This window comes from Pteropus vampyrus, unplaced genomic scaffold, assembly GCF_000151845.1.
Source record: "Pteropus vampyrus isolate Shadow unplaced genomic scaffold, Pvam_2.0 Scaffold313, whole genome shotgun sequence".
Classification (NCBI taxonomy): Eukaryota; Metazoa; Chordata; class Mammalia; order Chiroptera; family Pteropodidae; genus Pteropus; species Pteropus vampyrus.
The window spans coordinates 466,039-483,385 of NW_011889094.1; the positions used below are offsets into that span (position 1 = coordinate 466,039).

The 17,347-nt window shown below is 43.3% G+C and overlaps 3 protein-coding genes, 1 long non-coding RNA gene and 1 pseudogene across 5 annotated transcripts in view; 3 read left to right on the forward strand and 2 right to left on the reverse strand.

Annotated features, from left to right (window-relative positions):
- The window catches only part of PHF10 (PHD finger protein 10), a 14,175-nt gene extending 2,897 nt beyond the window's left edge, over positions 1 to 11,278 (forward strand). The window contains exons 3-10 of one of the 2 annotated variants that reach the window (XM_011377496.2): positions 297 to 430; positions 523 to 672; positions 1,263 to 1,372; positions 2,898 to 3,051; positions 4,851 to 5,006; positions 9,438 to 9,546; positions 9,823 to 10,011; positions 11,080 to 11,278. In XM_011377496.2, coding sequence (XP_011375798.2) covers positions 297 to 430; positions 523 to 672; positions 1,263 to 1,372; positions 2,898 to 3,051; positions 4,851 to 5,006; positions 9,438 to 9,546; positions 9,823 to 10,011; positions 11,080 to 11,165 — 1,088 coding nt within the window. In that variant the 3' untranslated portion in view covers positions 11,166 to 11,278. Of the gene's footprint in view, positions 1 to 296; positions 431 to 522; positions 673 to 1,262; positions 1,373 to 2,897; positions 3,052 to 4,850; positions 5,007 to 7,119; positions 8,276 to 9,437; positions 9,547 to 9,822; positions 10,012 to 11,079 lie in introns of those variants that run through there. The other variant, XM_023521741.1, reaches the window with a different exon arrangement.
- LOC111730436 lies at positions 3,059 to 4,197 on the forward strand. Its single transcript, XR_002776689.1, has 2 exons — positions 3,059 to 3,247; positions 3,693 to 4,197. It is a non-coding gene; the product is annotated as an uncharacterized LOC111730436 (long non-coding RNA).
- CUNH6orf120 (chromosome unknown C6orf120 homolog) lies at positions 10,271 to 13,237 on the reverse strand. Its single transcript, XM_011377493.2, has 2 exons — positions 13,135 to 13,237; positions 10,271 to 12,745 (listed from the first exon to the last, which is right to left on the reverse strand). Exon 2 carries the CDS (start codon positions 12,699 to 12,701, stop codon positions 12,147 to 12,149), a length of 555 nt encoding a protein of 184 aa, XP_011375795.1. The 5' UTR covers positions 12,702 to 12,745; positions 13,135 to 13,237; the 3' UTR covers positions 10,271 to 12,146.
- Positions 13,238 to 13,320: 83 nt separating this feature from the next.
- The window catches only part of WDR27 (WD repeat domain 27), a 70,412-nt gene continuing 66,385 nt past the window's right edge, over positions 13,321 to 17,347 (forward strand). The window contains exon 1 of the mRNA XM_023521739.1: positions 13,321 to 13,404. The gene's annotated coding sequence lies outside the window, so the exon portion shown is untranslated. The remainder of the gene's footprint in view (positions 13,405 to 17,347) is intronic.
- LOC111730438 lies at positions 17,001 to 17,116 on the reverse strand (annotated as a pseudogene).

Consider the following 17,347-nt stretch of genomic DNA (forward strand, 5'->3'; position numbering starts at 1 on the left):
TTTAGCATTTTTTTCTGTAAAGGAACATATATTTATAGTACACTCAATTTTTAAAAAAGAAACATTTGGTCGAGAAATTGATTTTTTTGCCTTTGTAACTTCGGTAATCTATTTCTTTTTAATTGATTATATTGAGTATTTTTTTATTTTCAAATGTATTAAAATACTTTGACTGTTGGAAAATCTTTTAAATGTAGAGTAGTCGGAAGGAAAAACAAATTTCGAGATGTGGGTTTTTTCACTTAGGCCTAATTGATTTTCTTTACTTTTTTTTTTTTTTTTTTGGTCTAAAATAGGTTTAACAGCATTGCGCAGTGATGAAGTAATTGATTTAATGATTAAAGAATATCCAGCCAAACATGCTGAATATTCTGTAATTCTACAAGAAAAAGAACGTCAACGAATTACAGATCATTATAAAGAGTATTCTGTAAGTATTGAGGTGACTAGCATTTTTATTTGGTTTGGGGAGAATGACATTTCGTAAAGTTATGTAATTTTGAACTGTAATATTTTTTTCAGCAAATGCAACAACAGAATACGCAGAAAGTTGAAGCCAGCAAAGTGCCTGAGTATATTAAGAAAGCTGCCAAAAAAGCAGCTGAATTTAACAGCAACTTAAACCGGGAACGCATGGAAGAAAGAAGAGCTTATTTTGACCTACAGACACACGTAGGAACACTTACGCTTAGTCCCCGAACCTTGCTTATTTTTGCTTGTTATTGCAGAGTGCTGCTGCATACCACCTTTATTTTATTTTGCCAGCAACATGTCTTTTTCTTCCCCAGAACTTAAGATACGTTTTTAACGATGGCCTTATAATACTCAATTCACGTGCGTGTGTGTCTTTTGCTTTGTGGTATACGTTCTACTGAATGAGATCAGTACCTCCATGTTGTCCTTGCTGTGTGCCCCAAGAGCTGTCGTAGATTTCCATGTTCACTGAATTCTCACAGTCACCATGCGAGGTTGAATCTAGTGTTTCCATTTCACAGATGAGGAAGTGGAGCCACAGAGGTTTTGTAAGTTGCCCAGGTCACATTGCTGTTAAGGGATGAGAGTCTTTCCTTAGCAGTGACCGTGGGGAAGAGCTGCACAAAAGTCCCCAGTAGAACGAGGAACAGCAGCTGCCGCCTTGGGTGGTTGCTCCTAATGCCTCTTCTAGTCGACCTTTTCGGGGGAGGAATGCAGAGGGATTCTTTTCCTAAAGCCTTGATTCCTACCATAGAACTAGTTTTGTGTTTCTCTTCATGGTCACCCAGGTTATCCAGGTGCCTCAAGGGAAGTACAGAGTGTTACCGACAGAGCGGACCAAGGTCAGTTCCTACCCAGTGGCCCTCATCCCCGGACAGTTCCAGGAATATTACAAAAGGTATTCGGTGATCACATTTACCACTAGTACCGGCTGTTGGCGAGGGACTTAAGAGCCTCATGTGGTTGCCTCTTGCAGGTTTTGAGCTCCGTGAGGTTTACCATAAATGTCTAAGGTTTGTGTCAGTATTTTTCATCTCTGTGGTTCTGTGGGAAGCACACCCTTCCCCAGAGTTTGAACATCTGCGGATGGAGCCTGGACCGCCCAGCTCCCTGCGCACCCTTTCGTATTTCTGCAGACAGGTGCTAGAGGTTCTCTGGCACCTCTTGATCCTCAGCGTGTGGTCCATGTCCCAGCGGCACTCGTGTCACTTGGAGGCTTACTGGAAATGCACACTCAGACACAAGCCTAGACCCACAGACTTGGGAGTCTGTATTTTCATGGATGCTGACATGATTCGTGTGCAAATAAAGTTTGAGAAGCACCAACTTAGCCAGCATGGGATATGAAGGAAGGAGCAGAGTGGCCGCCAGGGCCAGTGTGGCCACCTGGTTGCTGCAGCCACATTACTGCCCTGGTGGCTGCCGCCACTGTGTGCGGCAAGAATGTGCTTATCTGTTATTCCCAACCTGGAAGGGACTGAAAACAGCACTAAAGGGTTATTTTGTTTCAAAGTCTCAGCTGTGTTCTTGAGGAAAGAAAAATTCTTTTGAGAATAGTATTTAAAATAGACTAGAGGCTGATAGTGTACGAAAGTCAAATTTAAATCATAGGTCACCGAATTTTAACTTTTCTATTTTGTGGTCAGCACCTTGTTAGAAGCGATGAGCCAGTGGACCACGCCCTGTGCTTTTTGGTGTGATGTCTCAGTTGAGGGAGATGCTGGTGCAGTCCCGTCCCTGAGCGAAGGTCACGGAGCCTGCTGCTGGGCGTGGAGCAGGACAGGGCGCTCCTGCTGGCGGGGACGGCACCAGAAGCGTCAGCTTCTGACTCAGGGCAAAGGGGTGCGAGTTTCTAGTTTCAGAAAAACAAGATTAAAGTTGTTAGAGTACATGCTTCACAAATTGGTTTAAAATAATTTGTTACTGAAAATTTTGTTTCTTAAATACAATAGACTGCTGTGACTGGCGTGCGGTAGTTTACTTCTCGTGTTCACCTGGGAGTTTGACTCATTATCGTACCATTTTACGTAGGAGGCAGGGACGACCCACGGCAGTGGCGACTTAGGAAAGTGGGGAGGTGGGGGTGATCAGCCAGCTTGGATTTTGTGTTGGATTCTGTATTGTCACAGTTTTGCCCATATCTGCTGCCACTTGTTTTTTCGGGTTGAGGGTAAAAAGGAGACGGTATCTTTCGATAATACGAATCACGTGCATATTTTATACTTGGTCTGGTGAAAAAATGTTTAGGTTTTTTATTTATTACTTGTCCCTGCTTGATCCCCAAAAGAAAAATTGTTACGTCTAATCATTTCTCAAAAGTATTTGGGGTTAATTGAGAAAATTAAGACTATCTTTGTAGTTCAAAGATTAGTCTGCTCATGTTAATAAAGAGGAAAACCGAAAACCATGCCTCTGAACACCAGGTATTCACCGGACGAGCTGCGGTATTTGCCATTGAACACGGCACTGTACGAGCCTCCCCTGGATCCCGAGCTCCCTGCCCTGGATAGTGACGGTGACTCGGATGAGGCTGAGGAAGGTCGAGGCAGTGAGAGGAGGCGAGCTGAAGGCACCTCGGTGAGAGCATCTGGCTTCGGGGGGAGGTGCCGCCTCTTTTGCACTTGTGCTGATTCCTTTCCTGGAGTGTTAAATTGAAGTTGCATTACCATCCTCTTTTTGAAAAAGTTCAGTTGCATATAATTTCCAGAAAACTTCCATCAGGAGAAGTTATTTATTGTGCGCATTGATATAGACAAGCTGTGCACGGCCTTTGGTAAGTTTTATAGTTGAAGTTGTTCTTTTTGGTTATCACAAGCTGCTTATTTAGGCCAGGGTACCAGACGTTAGTTTACGATATTATATTTAAGTATCTTGGTTGCGGGAGCACATTAATATGCATAATTATTTTAGGCTTTTCATAGAAAACGTTAAGGTTACTAATGACATGTTGCGCTGCTAGGTTTTCCTGTATGACTTTTTTGGTAGCAAAATGCAGTTGGAAGACAGTGGGGAATTCGGGGTGCTCTATGGAATGAAAAGAACAAAAAGCAGGGTGGTCCAGGTTTTGATGTTGCCTAGCACAGCGTACGAAGCCACTGACCGTAGGACTTTTCACTGTAGCCAACCTAACCTCACAAGCTGCTCCTGTTAAGTGGGCAGTACATTTCCATGTCACCACTGGCCACTAAAATATAACTTAGAGATACATGTCGCATCAGATAAGAAGCTGTTCAGCTACCTGTCCTGTTGGCAAAAGGGGAGCTATGGCGTGAGGAGGCCGTCACGAAGCTGACAGTCGTGTGCCGTAATCCAGCATTGCAGGGAAGTATTTTGACGGTATAAACCAAGATTTAGGACTTTCACAGAATTCGATTTAGCAAAGACACCGATAGAAGTTATCCAAAGGACCTAATCAGATGCTGACAAAATTTAATTAGAAGAAAATGTTCACTAGAGTGTCAATAGTATTTTTTATTGTGAAAATTAGAAATGTAACGTCCACAGTGGGTGATATATTATACTTATGTGGTAGATACGCAGCTCAAAGAATATTTAATGATGTGATAAGGTGCACATAATACTTACAATACTACTAAAACACGTTCACACACAAACAATATAATCTAGTTTTGTATTTTAAAAAAAGAGGGCACATGTGTATGTAGGGTGTGAGTGTGAATGTGTGAATCTCGGTATCTGTCTGTATACCAACATTCACCTAGGAAAAAAGGAGTTACATTCATGTTGCTAGTAGTTTTCTCAGGATGGTTATCAGGGTGGGTATGTCTAACTTAATTTTTTCATTTAGGATTTGCATAATTTATATGAGCGTATCATTAGAAATTTTTGAATTAAAAAATGAATTAAGTGATCAGATATTGAACTCCTAAGCTTTGAACATCTAAAATATATCCAGTATTGTTGTAAATACCAGGTGATATTGGCCCCTACATAGTTGAACATTTTGAAAACATGAGCGTGTGCTTGAAGAACTTCTTTAATGACTTGTATTACTCAATAAAAATACCCACGCTTAAACATTTATTTTTAAACAATATTCGTGTATGAAACAACTATGCCCCCTTGTGACATGGCAGAACGCCGAAGCTGTAGCGTGTGACAATAGCCGAAGTAGATAATTCTGTCTCTGTTGATGTAAGTCGGAAGACCAAGTGCCATGATGTACTTACAGGACAGGTAAATGACTAACGTGACTCATTTTAGTCTCCACTGGAAAAGTTTTCTTATATTTAGCATTATGTTTTTACTTTTAAATTGGAACTTTAAAGCTGCTTTCGAATATTTTCTGTAGTTTTCAAAATTCAGACTCAAATCCGTGTGAATTCCAAGGGCTCTGTTTGTGTGTTGACCTCCAGGACAGCTCCTCTGGCAACGTGTCTGAGGGGGAAGGCCTTCCCGACAGCCAGGATGAGTCCTTACAGGGAAGACAGAGATCCAGGGACAAAGCTGCGACTCCACGGAAAGATGCTCCCAAACGCTCTGTACTGTCCAAGTCAGTTCCTGGGTACAAGGTAGAAGAAAAAAGCCCCTGACTCAGCTTCCTTCCTGACCAGCCTCTCTCCCTGAGATATTTTAACTTTGAATTTCAAAGTTGTGGAGCTCCTGCCGCTGCACCTCGTTAGCTGTTCTCCTGTGGTGTGCGCCCTCTGTCAGCTTCCTTCTGTTTTGCTTCATTTTCCTGGTGGCTTTTCTATCACTTTTGGCTATGGTTTAGCTTCTGTTTTCTGTATATGTACAATTTATGAGAGCTTCTTTTTTTTTCCTTTTAAGTAATAACCAGGCAAGTATGAGTTTTTAAAAAAATCATATTATAGGCAGAACTTTATACCTTGTTTCTTCGAAGTCACGTCGGAGTAACCCTAGCTGATGTTTTAAGTATCATGGTGTTTAGTAGAGCTAAACATGCTGAGCTGTAAAGCATGGCCGGATATGCTGTAGGTTAGGTTGTATTTTTGTAGTGCCTTTCATTAAGAAAGATCTGGGTTTAATCTAAGGATTATTTGATCCATTTGCCAAACTCAGCTAACTCTGTGATAGAAAATAGTAAAACCTCTTATTTACAGTGTGGTGATTTTTAGCCTAACCTTGGCAAATAGCTGATATAATTTTATGGCAGGATTTAAACATTATCCCGTGAGGTAGTTTGGCTCAGATACACTCGTTGATTTTTTAATCCGGGTTTTCTCTGTAAGGTCGTCCGCTGTCTGCAACATCGTTACTGTTCTTTCCTCCTGATGTCTGCCCCTTCCCCTTCTGAGGGTTAGGCGAGTCGAAGGTGGGCACTAGGAATATCATAAAAGGAGTGGAATCAGCTGCTCACAGTTTTGTGTTTTGGATGGTCATAGAAGTGTCCAGTTCTTTGGGTCTAGAATGTATCAGAATGTACTTTCTGCTGTGGTTACGCAGGTGTTTTGAAGGCACATCTAGGAGTGAGAGTTTTGCCGAGTGGAACTGTGAACAGCTCGCTGTGAGTCAGGACCCCGACTGTGGTCAGCCACAGGGCCGCCGCCCAGCCAGGCCCTCTGACCGCTCGTTTAGCTTTTCCTGAAGGAAAAAAGCGACTTAAATTAGTATAGTCTATATTTATTTAGAATATACCTTTCCGTAACTAACTTAAAAATTCATGTTTTTTTAGCCTAGGGCAAAAAATTCCTGAGCTTCATTCAGCAAGTGTTGGTTGGCTCGCAAGGGTGGCTTCAGTAGGCCGCAGCATGTGATTTTTTTTACTTGTTTTCGCGTATATAGTTTATCTAATTTTTAAAAACTAAATATTTAAATTAATGCATAATAAGTAAAAGCAAACGAACTCCAAAGATTAAATTTTGGAAGGTCGGCCGGTGTGACGGGAGGGTCGGGTGGCGTGGCAGCCCCCGCGCCGTGGGCATCAGTAGACCTTCCAGACAGTGCGACTGCGTTAATCATGGCTGAAGAAGACAGAGCTGAAATCGATGTTTTCGTAGCGGCTGGAAATGAACTACTCAAAACTCTCATTGGTTTAATATAGAAGAAATCGTGCGGATTAACCTGACTTGGTAGTACTCGAGGGAGTCTGATGTGCACAGTACACGTTTTGTAATCTGCACTAATAATGTTTAGTGCTTCAGGTACTAAAAACGTTTCAGGTATTTCAAAGTTTGGAACAGCCAGTATTTAGACTTACTACATTAATATGAACGTGTTTATTAAAAGTTAACCTCTCTATGAAAAGTATTAATAAGCCAAGACGTGCCTAAATAAGGATACTTCAAGCTGAAGGTCATATATGTAAATGTTTGAAAATAATGGAGTTAAGAAAAATGATAATGTATCTGATGTCTTGCTTAATGAAATTAGTGCTTGCCCTTAATTTGTAGGACAGTATTGTTTAGGTTACATTAACCTGAAATTAAAGCATATAAGTTATGATTCAGGCTTACATTACTAGTAGATAATTAAAATCTATACTATATTAGTGCTACCATGAAAGTCTCACTTATCTTTGGTTATTTTTCAAGCAGGAAAATAAGTGTATTGTGAGCCTTTTATTTGAGAAGCTGAGAACTGTTAGGATGAGTATTTTAATTTTCTCGTCAGTAGTGAAACTTTGATAATGATAATAGACGTAGACTTGATGTCTCTTGTCAGACACACATAGGGTCCTGTTCCACGAAGCTTCATGGGAGTTCTGCACGCTGCCCCCTTCCTCCATTGACTCCACAGCACACTGAGAGACTGGTTTCCCAGTTTCCCAGCCAGCGGTCCGTATCTGCTGTGCGAGGTCCTGGATGTGAACAGTGTGACCTCTTAGAGAGCTGAGAGTACTTGAATGAACAAAGTAGTTTTTATACTGAGCCGTGGCACTACCATAGAAAACGCTAAAAAGCGCTTGCTCGCTTGCTGGGTTTCTCTCTCTTTCTCTGTCTCTCCCCCCACTCCTCCCTCTCCCCCTGCCCCTCCTCCTCGTGCCTCTCCCTCTCCCCCCCGGCGCTCCCTCTACTCCCTCTTTTCATCAAGATGAAGACTATTGGGTAAGAAAAATTTTAAGTGGTTTAACAAAACATGATTTTAAGCTTAGAAGTAAACCTAGAATTTTCTTGGTGTCCCTTTTATCATAGGTGTTTAATGTATATTTTAATGATTGTAGAACTTGAATGAATTGCTCTAGAATGTGAATGACTAGCCTTGTGTTTTATTCCTTTTGACTTCTGTAAAGGATCTCCTATCTCCTGAGAGGAGCTCTTTTAAGAATTTAACATTGTGTGGTTACTTTCTTGACTTTAGTGAAAGATATTAGAGTGCTTAGTATGCCCGTATCTAACATAAACTACAAGTATTAAATAAGTATCTTTTACATTCAGTTCAGGTAATGTAAACGTAACCAAAAGATATTTCTTATTTTGGTGAATTGAGGGATAGCTTTCTGCTGTATATTATGGCAGTTATAGATTTGATCATGACTGAACTAGAATTTGGATCATAGAAGTGCACTTCCTAGCTATTTTGTATTGAGTATAGGAAAAGACAATGAGAACCTTATGCTTAGAATGTAGCAGCAACAACAGAGGGTAACTACACTGCAGGACTTAAACGGTTTGAGCATGTGACACTAGCCTTTTGTTGGGGAGCAGGGTATAAAGCTACACATGCAGGAGATGTAGAATAGTTAACGGTAAAGTTTTATATGTATGTTTAACTTCCATGATATTTATTATTTTGTAGAGATATTTGTGATTGTTTAGAGTTATTGTTTTTATTATATTTATGTATAAGGTTGACTTTTTAAATAAATAAGCCAAAAATTATTTTTGAATGCCTCTGTCATCTTTTGCAAAGAAAGATAATTACAAAAATAAAAAGCTAAAAGAATTAAGAACAAATCGTTTAGGCGTGACAGGTTTCGAAGGTGGCAGTGAGACATTTCAAAGCTGGAATGCTAAGCACAAAGCTGCAGTTTCATTTAGGCCCTCTGGTTCAGTAACTTAGGAAAGGGAGCTAGAAGGTGCATTTGGCTAGGTCGGAGTGAAACAAATATAATAATTCTAGTTAAAGTGGTTTCTCTCCCAGTGTGTATACGCACACCCCAGCCCCCACATCGTCACGGGCCCACGCTTGCTCTTCTACCGCTGATACTTGCGTGTTCATGGAGCGTGAACGGACATCATTTTGTTATGGTCGAGGCTGTGATGTTCAGATGTTTTCCTTCCCCTGGTAATTTTAGGCGCAGTGAACCTTTTCTTCTCTTCTTTTCTATGTTACCAAGTGTTTTTTTTTAAGCCCAAATACCTTCATTGGCTTGAACATGGTTTTTAATATGGAAAATGAATGGTAATCAAAATGTAAGAGGGTGTGTGTATTTTTTGATGATTTTTTTTCTCATCTGGAAACTTATGTTTTGTATTAATAGCCGTGCAAAAGGAATAACCACCCAACTTGGTTTTCCACAAACATCTATGTACATAACAATGTCTGCATGAGCCACCTTTCAATTAAAAATGTTAAAACATTGATTTTGTAACTTAGATTTTATAGATCCGGTTTTATAGTTTTGGAAAATATCAGTGTTTAAACAAAATCAGTATATAAGCACTTGAAACTGAGTCTTTTATAATAAGTCTAACTTACTAATAATGGTCATTTGTCTTCCAATTAATAGTGCAATTTGACATTGTATTTAGTCTTCCCTTCTAGTCATCATGCAGATCTTATTGTGCATGTAGGGAGTGTAGAATGCTACACTGAATCCTAGCATGAGATCATGCCATCGACAATTTTAAAATGAATTGTAAGGCTTTAGTCAGTAGGCCATTGTATGTTGAAAGCAGACTCATGTCAAGTTATGTCTTTCAAAAAGGTCCTCCTTAGCAAGTTACCAAAAGTAAAGATGAGGCGGCGATACAGTAACAATTCCTTTGAACCCACAGTAAGTTCTGGCATGAATTTATAGCCCTCTTCTACCCTTCCAGCCAAAGGTCATTCCAAATGCTCTATGTGGGATTTGTCTGAAGGGTAAGGAGTCCAACAAGAAAGGGAAGGCTGAATCACTTATACACTGCTCCCAGTGTGATAGCAGTGGTAAGTATCCACGTGTCTTAACATTTTAACCACCCTATTTGTTGCTTCAAAAACTAGGATTTTTAGTTGTCAGCTAGACTCGAATGAAGGAGTTAAGAATATTATAGGGTAATTTGTAAGGTGTAGATTGTCCATGCGTTTTCTTATGTTTTCATTTCTTTGGCAATTAAACATCGTAGCCATTCTTGAGAATCACAAAACAAACTAGCATTTTGTTATGCCACAGTAAGTTTAAAATTCTTGTATGAAATACTACTAATGTTGGTTTTGGTTTAGGCCATCCTTCTTGCCTGGATATGACCATGGAGCTTGTTTCTATGATTAAGACCTACCCATGGCAATGTATGGAGTGTAAAACTTGCATTATATGTGGACAACCCCACCATGAAGAGGAAATGATGTTCTGTGATGTGTGTGACAGAGGTTACCATACTTTCTGTGTGGGCCTCGGTGCTATTCCATCAGGTAAAGATTACAGAACTAAGGAACATTATCTCTGAGTGAAGGGACTCTCTCAACATTTTTAAAAGGCTCCATTAACATCATAATGACATGAAGTGCCTCTAGACCGTTCTGTTCACAAGTGACCAAGCTGTGATTACCCAGATCACATTCATCTGCTTTTTATCCCTAGCTCACCCAACTAAAGGACTGAGACGTTAGAGTACCTAGACTAATCACAGCCATTGTCTTTCTACTGAAATGGCTAAAGCAACAGCATCGATTTGTTTCAAAGCCTTGGTTTTATTTTTGTAGGTCATCTGTTTAAAACTTTAACAAAGTGAGCGCTTTGTCTTTGTACATATTAAACCAGATTTCTATAAATTGAGGCAGCATAACAATTCCAGGTAACTTTAGAATGAACATAGAATTGAATAAATCACAGTAAATGGACTCAAACATTACACAGATAATTGTGTAATTTTAGAACTTACTTGCATAGTTAACACTGTATAATACTTTATATAAAATATATGCCTAGAACTAAGTTTCCTGGGAATCAGAAGCAAGCAATTTCATTGATTTAAAGTTCTGCTGTAGTAATTCAGATCAAGTGTGTAGTTAGTTGTTTATCACTGTGCCGTCAGGTACTTGGTAAGTTTTAAAGTGCTGCGTCAGCACAGTACACCAGGACTTGAGAGAATGCTGTTAAGACATACAGCTGCCACTGAGCAGCAGAGAAATGGGCTGAAAATAAGCCAAACTCAATAGCCAGTTTTACATTAGGATTTGTATTATTGAACTTTTTAAGAATGGCAGTGTTTAAATTTCAGAAAGGTTATAATTTTTAAAGATCCATATAATATTGTTCCTTCAATGGCCGCCCTTGCCTGAATTTCACATGGCATTGGTAACACTGATCACCTTAAATTTATATTTTTCTCCTTAAATTAAGGAACACATTTGTGCCCTTACCTCACAAATCCAGAGAAGACTATCGTTAATGATAGCTAAGGAAGGAGAGTTAAATGGGTTTAAAATTCAGTCGTAAGTTAAATTTCATTCTATATTAACTAACAATTTTTCTCCTAGGTCGCTGGATTTGTGACTGTTGTCAGCGAGCCCCCCCAACACCCAGGAAAATGGGCAGAAGGGGGAAAAACAGCAAAGAGGGATAAAATAGTGTTTTGACCCCAATATTGTAACATGCATCCAAGTGAATTATTTGGTGCCAGTTTATATACGACATTCTCATTTTTATGCCAATAAAAGATTTTTTTTTTGAAGTTAACTACGTGCTTAAAATCTGCAAGTTGCTTCATTTCCGTTATAAGTTACTCTTACCCTTGCAGCCAATAGTGTGTCTCCCAGGTTTTTCTCTCAGCGTTTGGCAGTCTTTAGAAATTCGGTGGAAATATTAGGCAACTTAATTTGAAATACTTAGCCTCCAAGTTTCTATTATTTTCATGAAATTTTCCTAATGTATATTGTTTCTGGCCTACCTTGGGGACCATAAAAAAATTTAGTAACATAAGAATTGTAGTAGGTAGCCCAAGGTGTTAAAATTACAAATGACCGGATGAGATGTACAGCTGGGTTTAGCACTGTCATTAACTGGCATGGGAACAAAGCCTGCCTGCCAGGAAATCGTTTGACTAGGAGGTATCATTCCTGCTTGGGGTAGCTCTGAGGCTTTTGTCCATACTCTAGCAAGTACGAAGAAAGCATTACATTTCAGACTTGCTTTTAGTTAACTCTTCAGAGCTTACACATTGTAATTTCATTTAGAATCTCTAATGAGTAAAATTATAAAGTTAACCTTTTGATCTGTGTACCTGCACGAAAGGTTGCTCTACTTTCTTTTTATATAAACCTAAGTTACTGCAGTCTTTTTAGTCACCTGACAAGCTAATCAAAGTGGAGTTTAAACATTTTATTGTGCATATTCCTTTTACAGGAATTTCGATCTTTAACAAATACCATGCTTACTGCTTTCCCTACTTTTGGGGTAACTGAGGTAACAAAACTGTATGGCTTTAGTTTTCCATCCGCCAACTAGAAAAGGCTAACTAGAATTTTCAGCCAAGTGAAAGTAGCTAAGTTCGCGGCAAACTGCAATCAACGTCAGGTTAACGGTATAGTTGCGTATGTTCAAAGAATCAAAAAAGAATTTCGAGTACCAGTTTCAAAATACTAATTAATATTGTCCAAAGAACGGATTCTTCTTCTTGAGATGCGTCTTCTGGAGCGTAGGCATGCTTCTGACTCGATTCTGTGCCGTCTGAGTAAGCAGTCTCACCAAATGGGTACTGTTCGATCGTTCTATCGTAATACACTTTCATTTCAAACTCGCTCTGGTGGTGAGACGGATGTCCATAGACCCCTATTCCCACAGGGCGTTGGAAATGCGCTGGTATAAAAACAATGTCCTGGCCACAAGTGGCAGACTGCAGTTCATAGTCATCAAAACTCGGATGGAGGGTGCTGTCAGAGACGTACAGGTCTGCGTCGCCTTTTAAGCTCTGCATCTTAAGAACTATCTTTCCCTCATGATTTAACCTCAAATAGCTGTAGTTCCCAGCTCCTATCTGACCCTGAACAACGTGCAGAAGGATCCATTCTTCTGGGACCTCTTCCTCGTCGAAGGAATTCACCGAGGACACAGCCTGCGATGCCAGAAGCATCAGAAGAGCGCTCTTCCAGGGAGCGGCCATGACTGGTGACGCCTAGTGCGGTGACTTCCTCATCTGTGAATGTTCTGTAGAGAAATGACAGGACACACTAAGCGCGCCTGGGACCAACAAACGCCAAGTTAAACTGGGCCGCATCGGGACGCATCCAGGCCACCAGTCAGGGACTTCAGACTTCGGCCGGGTCCTGGGCGACCTCGGCGGCCCGCCCCCAACTGCCCTCGCCCCCGGCCCTGGAGGGGAGGGGGCCGGAGAGGCAGGGACCGGGGTAGAGGCCATGCAGGGAGGGAGCTTTCACGGAGAGAACGGAGGAGCCGGGCGGGAGGCCGGGGCAGCCCGGGGAGGGTGCGAGCGCGGGGAGTGACCGAGGGGCGGCTCGGGGTTCGGGCACGGGGCGGGGAAGGCGCGAGCGGGCGACAGCCGGGGGGCAGGGCCGGCCTCCCGCCCCAGGACTCACCACCGCTCCCTGCAGGGCGCGGCGCCAGGGACTTGGGGGCCAGGCCGGGCGCCCGCGCCGGAGGAGCCGGAAGTGAGGCGGCCCCCGGAAGCGAGGGACCGCCGGAAGCCAGGGGTCTCCGAGTTCTCGCGAGAATGGCGATGAGGCGGGGCAGTAAGCGGCGGTGAGCGGCGGCGGGCTCGTAACCAGGGCGACGGGGAGGGGGCGGGGCGCCGGCCGTACGCTCCCGAGGGCTTACCTTGACTCAGCGGCCACCTCGCGGACCTTCAGGTGAGAGACAGGTGCCTATGGACCGTTGTCCGGGCACCTGGTACCTGTTACTTGTTGTCTGTTCCTCTTAAGAACATGGTGCTTTTTGACGCTGCTAAAAGCGTCTTCAAAATGAAGTTGTGTTTCTTTTCAGGACTTACTGTGTTAGTTCAGAATTCGGTGTTAAGGGACACCCATTGGCTATTAAACGGGATTCCCCTAAGAAAAATGTTCATTTCAGGGTCACGCTTTAGTGTTGATTCCCATTCTTGTGTTTTGCGTTAGAACCTGCTGAGCCACTTTTGTGGGAACAGGTGGAGTGTAAATGATACAAACATGGCATGACCCTTGTGCCTCTTCCCATAGAGTCTGAACGCCGCCGGTAGCTACACAACTTGTGGATTACTCAGGTGTCGACGGAGATTGGCATGTGCTGGGTTAAACACTGAGCTGTCACGTTTTCATTTATGTGTGTGTAGAGGTGGAGAGACAGTCTTAGGCTGCTTGTTTTCTTTGGGTCGTTTTGCCTGAAGTTGGGGGAGGCTGCCTTTGGGTGGCTAGTGACACACTGGTCTTTGGGCTAATGATGGAGATGACACTAATGGGTCTTGACGCTTTCTCCCGCAAGGCCTGTCTGGTTACATGTGTGATACCCCCACGGGACCTGAGCTGTTCCTAACTATCCATTTTATTTCCCCATAAAGAAAGCATATCAGGCTGGAATACAAAAGAGTGGATATAACATAGTATAAATCACTGAAAAAAATTGTTTAAAAACTTCAACATTTATAATTGTTATCAGTAGTCAGTGGTTTGGGCTCACCTAACGAGTGCTGTTGCACAAAAGTGCAAAATTCGTGCTTTGGGAACTGAAAGTCTATACAGTTAGGCTTCCCTCAGCCTGGCCAACACAAAGAGGGTATAGAGTTTTAAAAATATTAAAGTGGCAAAATATAAAGAGTAGTATTATCTTTTAAAATATGTAATAATTTGGGAAAGGATTTAAAGACATAGAAATGCCTGAGTATACTTTGGTACTGCCCCACACCTCTGGCATCGGCCATTGCTTTATACTTTATTTTATACCCTCAGGTTCAGAATCTCTCTCCTGTTCTGGCCAATGTAGAAAACTTTATATTTTCTTTTGCTACAAAGAAAACCATCAAGAATATTTTAATTATGGTGTAATTTACCGTTTTACTGTGGGAATTCAAAATGCTATGCAACAGCCTTATTATGTTTTCTAACTTAGGACCAAACAGCACATTTCTGGCATGCTCAGCTACTAAAAGAGAAAGATTTGATTTGTTTTTTCTTTCTATTTGGCGGGGCACCTTGAGAAGTTGAGAATAATTTTTTTTTGGTATAGATTTTCTAATTTTGTACAATTTACATCTACTGCTTCTGTATCAATAAAAGGGTCTCGAATGTACAGCCTCCATTTTTCTGGGATTGCTATCTGTTTGTGTTTTCTGATGTAACTTTAAAACAATGGTCTCTCCAGCAGCTACTTGTCACTTTTTTTTGACGTGCTTATGTAGCGTTAGATACACTAGAAACGCATTTAAAAAATGTTAGTGGGTCCTCTCAAACTGTTCCTATTCATTTGCCTATCAGACTCTTACAGTGGCTGCCCCTGCGGCATGCACAGCAAGTACGGGAGGCAGGGAGGGCAAGTTTGACAATTATTTCTGCATTCTTTAAATGTTTTGAAGTGCATCACTTTTGTAAATAAAAAAGTTAAACAATTTATATCGGTGAGGGTAGGCTAGTGCTGTAGCCAGTAAGCCCAAAGGATAGTAATACGTCGCTTCTCACTTGGCCCTGCGTTTCTGCTTGAGTCGGACACAGCTGAAGTATCTTTCTCCAAGCTGAGGCTTGGAGCTCTTTCATCTTGTGGTTCCATTTTTTAGGCCCTTCAGACCCTTTCCATTTAGCCTATGGGTGGAGGGAGAGCAGAGAGGATCACGCATGGGAGGGTGTTGTGGGCCAGGTTTGTAAGAGGCCCACGTGACTTATGCCCACATACTCCCTTGTCCCTGCTGCCCTGGCCAGAAGCCAGCCCCGTGGCTGCAGGGGAAGCTGGGTCATGTCGTTTCCAGAAGAAAAGGGAATGGCTTGGTGAGCAAGGCCAGCACCTGGCATCGCCTCCCTTCTGGTGACCGACATCTGCTTCACTCTTGAACCCGCCTTCCCAAGGCACACTTCCGGTCACGGCCTCCAGCATGGCACAACCCTTTTCATCAGGCCCAGATGTATTTCCTCATGGTTCAGTGATCTATGCACAAAAAAGATGAGCTACGTGCTCCCCCACTGAAACGTGGGTTAAAGTGACCAGAGTTATTGCAACGGAATCTCCCTTTCACGAGGGGAGCCGGTCCATAGCAGTTCTGAAATCTGGGTGGGGTCGGCGTGGGGAGAGTTTCGGACTAGAGCCTGACCCTGCAGCCCGGGGCCCTCCTCGTCCTTGGCCCTGTGCTCTGTCATCCCCCTCGGTGGCCCCGTCCGAGGCGGTGGGGGAGCGCTGTCGTCGGGTGCTGTCGTCGGGCGCTGCGGCGGTTCGCGGGCAGCTGTGGGGTGGCGTCCCGCAGAGGCCCAGTCCTGCGCAGCCCGCACGTCGCCATCAGTCGCTCGCGTTTCTGTGGCCGCCAGGCGCGCGCGGCACCGCGGCCTTCGCCGTGTGCGCACCCCATCAGCGCCGCGTGCCGGCCGGCAACGCCACCGCCACCGCCACCGGGACCCTGCCCCGTCCGCTTTCCGAGCCTTCCACTTTCTCTTTTGCGCGCCTGCTCTCTCGACTTTCTTGAAAAGGAAAGGCTGACACCCTGAGGTCATGTGGAAGGCTGGCGTGGGAGGTCACCGTCCTTGCTCCCATCTCTTCTGCCAGGCCGTCTGGACGGCCCTTTGTTCCCCACCACACATCTAGAGGACTAGAAGTTTCCACGCTGAAGTCCCGTGCTTCTGGGCACTTCCTACTGGCGCGGGTTTCTGCTTGCACACCGGGCAGCCCTTTTTTTAGCCAGTGTTGTGCGTTGGCTGCAAACACCGGTTCTTTCCAGTTATCCCCGCTAGGGCGGTGGGATCAGTGCGGTGGGCGTGGCCCCCCATAGCGGTCACTCATTTTCGTCACTGCAGCATGTGCGTCCCCAGCTATCAGGCTTCTGAATTTGCTTCCGCGCCCGCAGCGCTCAGCTGCTAAGCAGCTCTCTGCGGGCCCAGCGCAGGGCTCCTGTTTTGGTCCAGGGCACCAGGCTGTGCATTAGTCAGGTTAGGTTATGACAAGTGACCACAGCATTTCAGTGGCTTGATGGCATCGGTGCTGGAAGGAGAAAAGACACTTTAAATTCTGATTTAGCTCAAATTTTAACACACAAAAGAGATGAAGGGATTTCAGCTGGGGGAAGGGGAAGGGAAACAGGCCCGGGTGGGTTTTGAGAGCAGGGTGGGGGCAGGGCTCCTGCACTTAATTGACCCCTGGGAAGTTTGACCAAAGCAATTGAGAATTTTTTTACTTTTTCATTTTTTTTAGGCGAGGCAACCCTTGGTTGACCTCACAGATTGCAAGGACCTTGTCAGCTTACAATCCCTTATTTTATTTTATTTTTTTTTATTTTTTACGCCTACAGCACCTGGTCTTCCTAGGTGGTCTCCCATCCAAGTACTGACCAGGCCCGACCCTGCTTAGCTTCTGAGATCAGACATTGAGCTTGTTCAGGGTGGAGTGGCCGTAGACATAATTGAAGAGTTTAACTCTAGCCCTGGGTGGGTGTTGGCATAGATGTCAAGCCACCTAGAGCAGCAGTGAGTGGCAGAGCGGTGAGTCAGATGGGTCTGTTGTCGGAAGCCAGCCGACCAAGTCAAACCGGGTACCTGAATGGGGGAGCGGGGACTGAGAAAAAAGAGAAGACAGACAGGGTGCAGGAGGGAGAGCAGATCTCACAACTGTCTCTCCGAGTTTATTTCT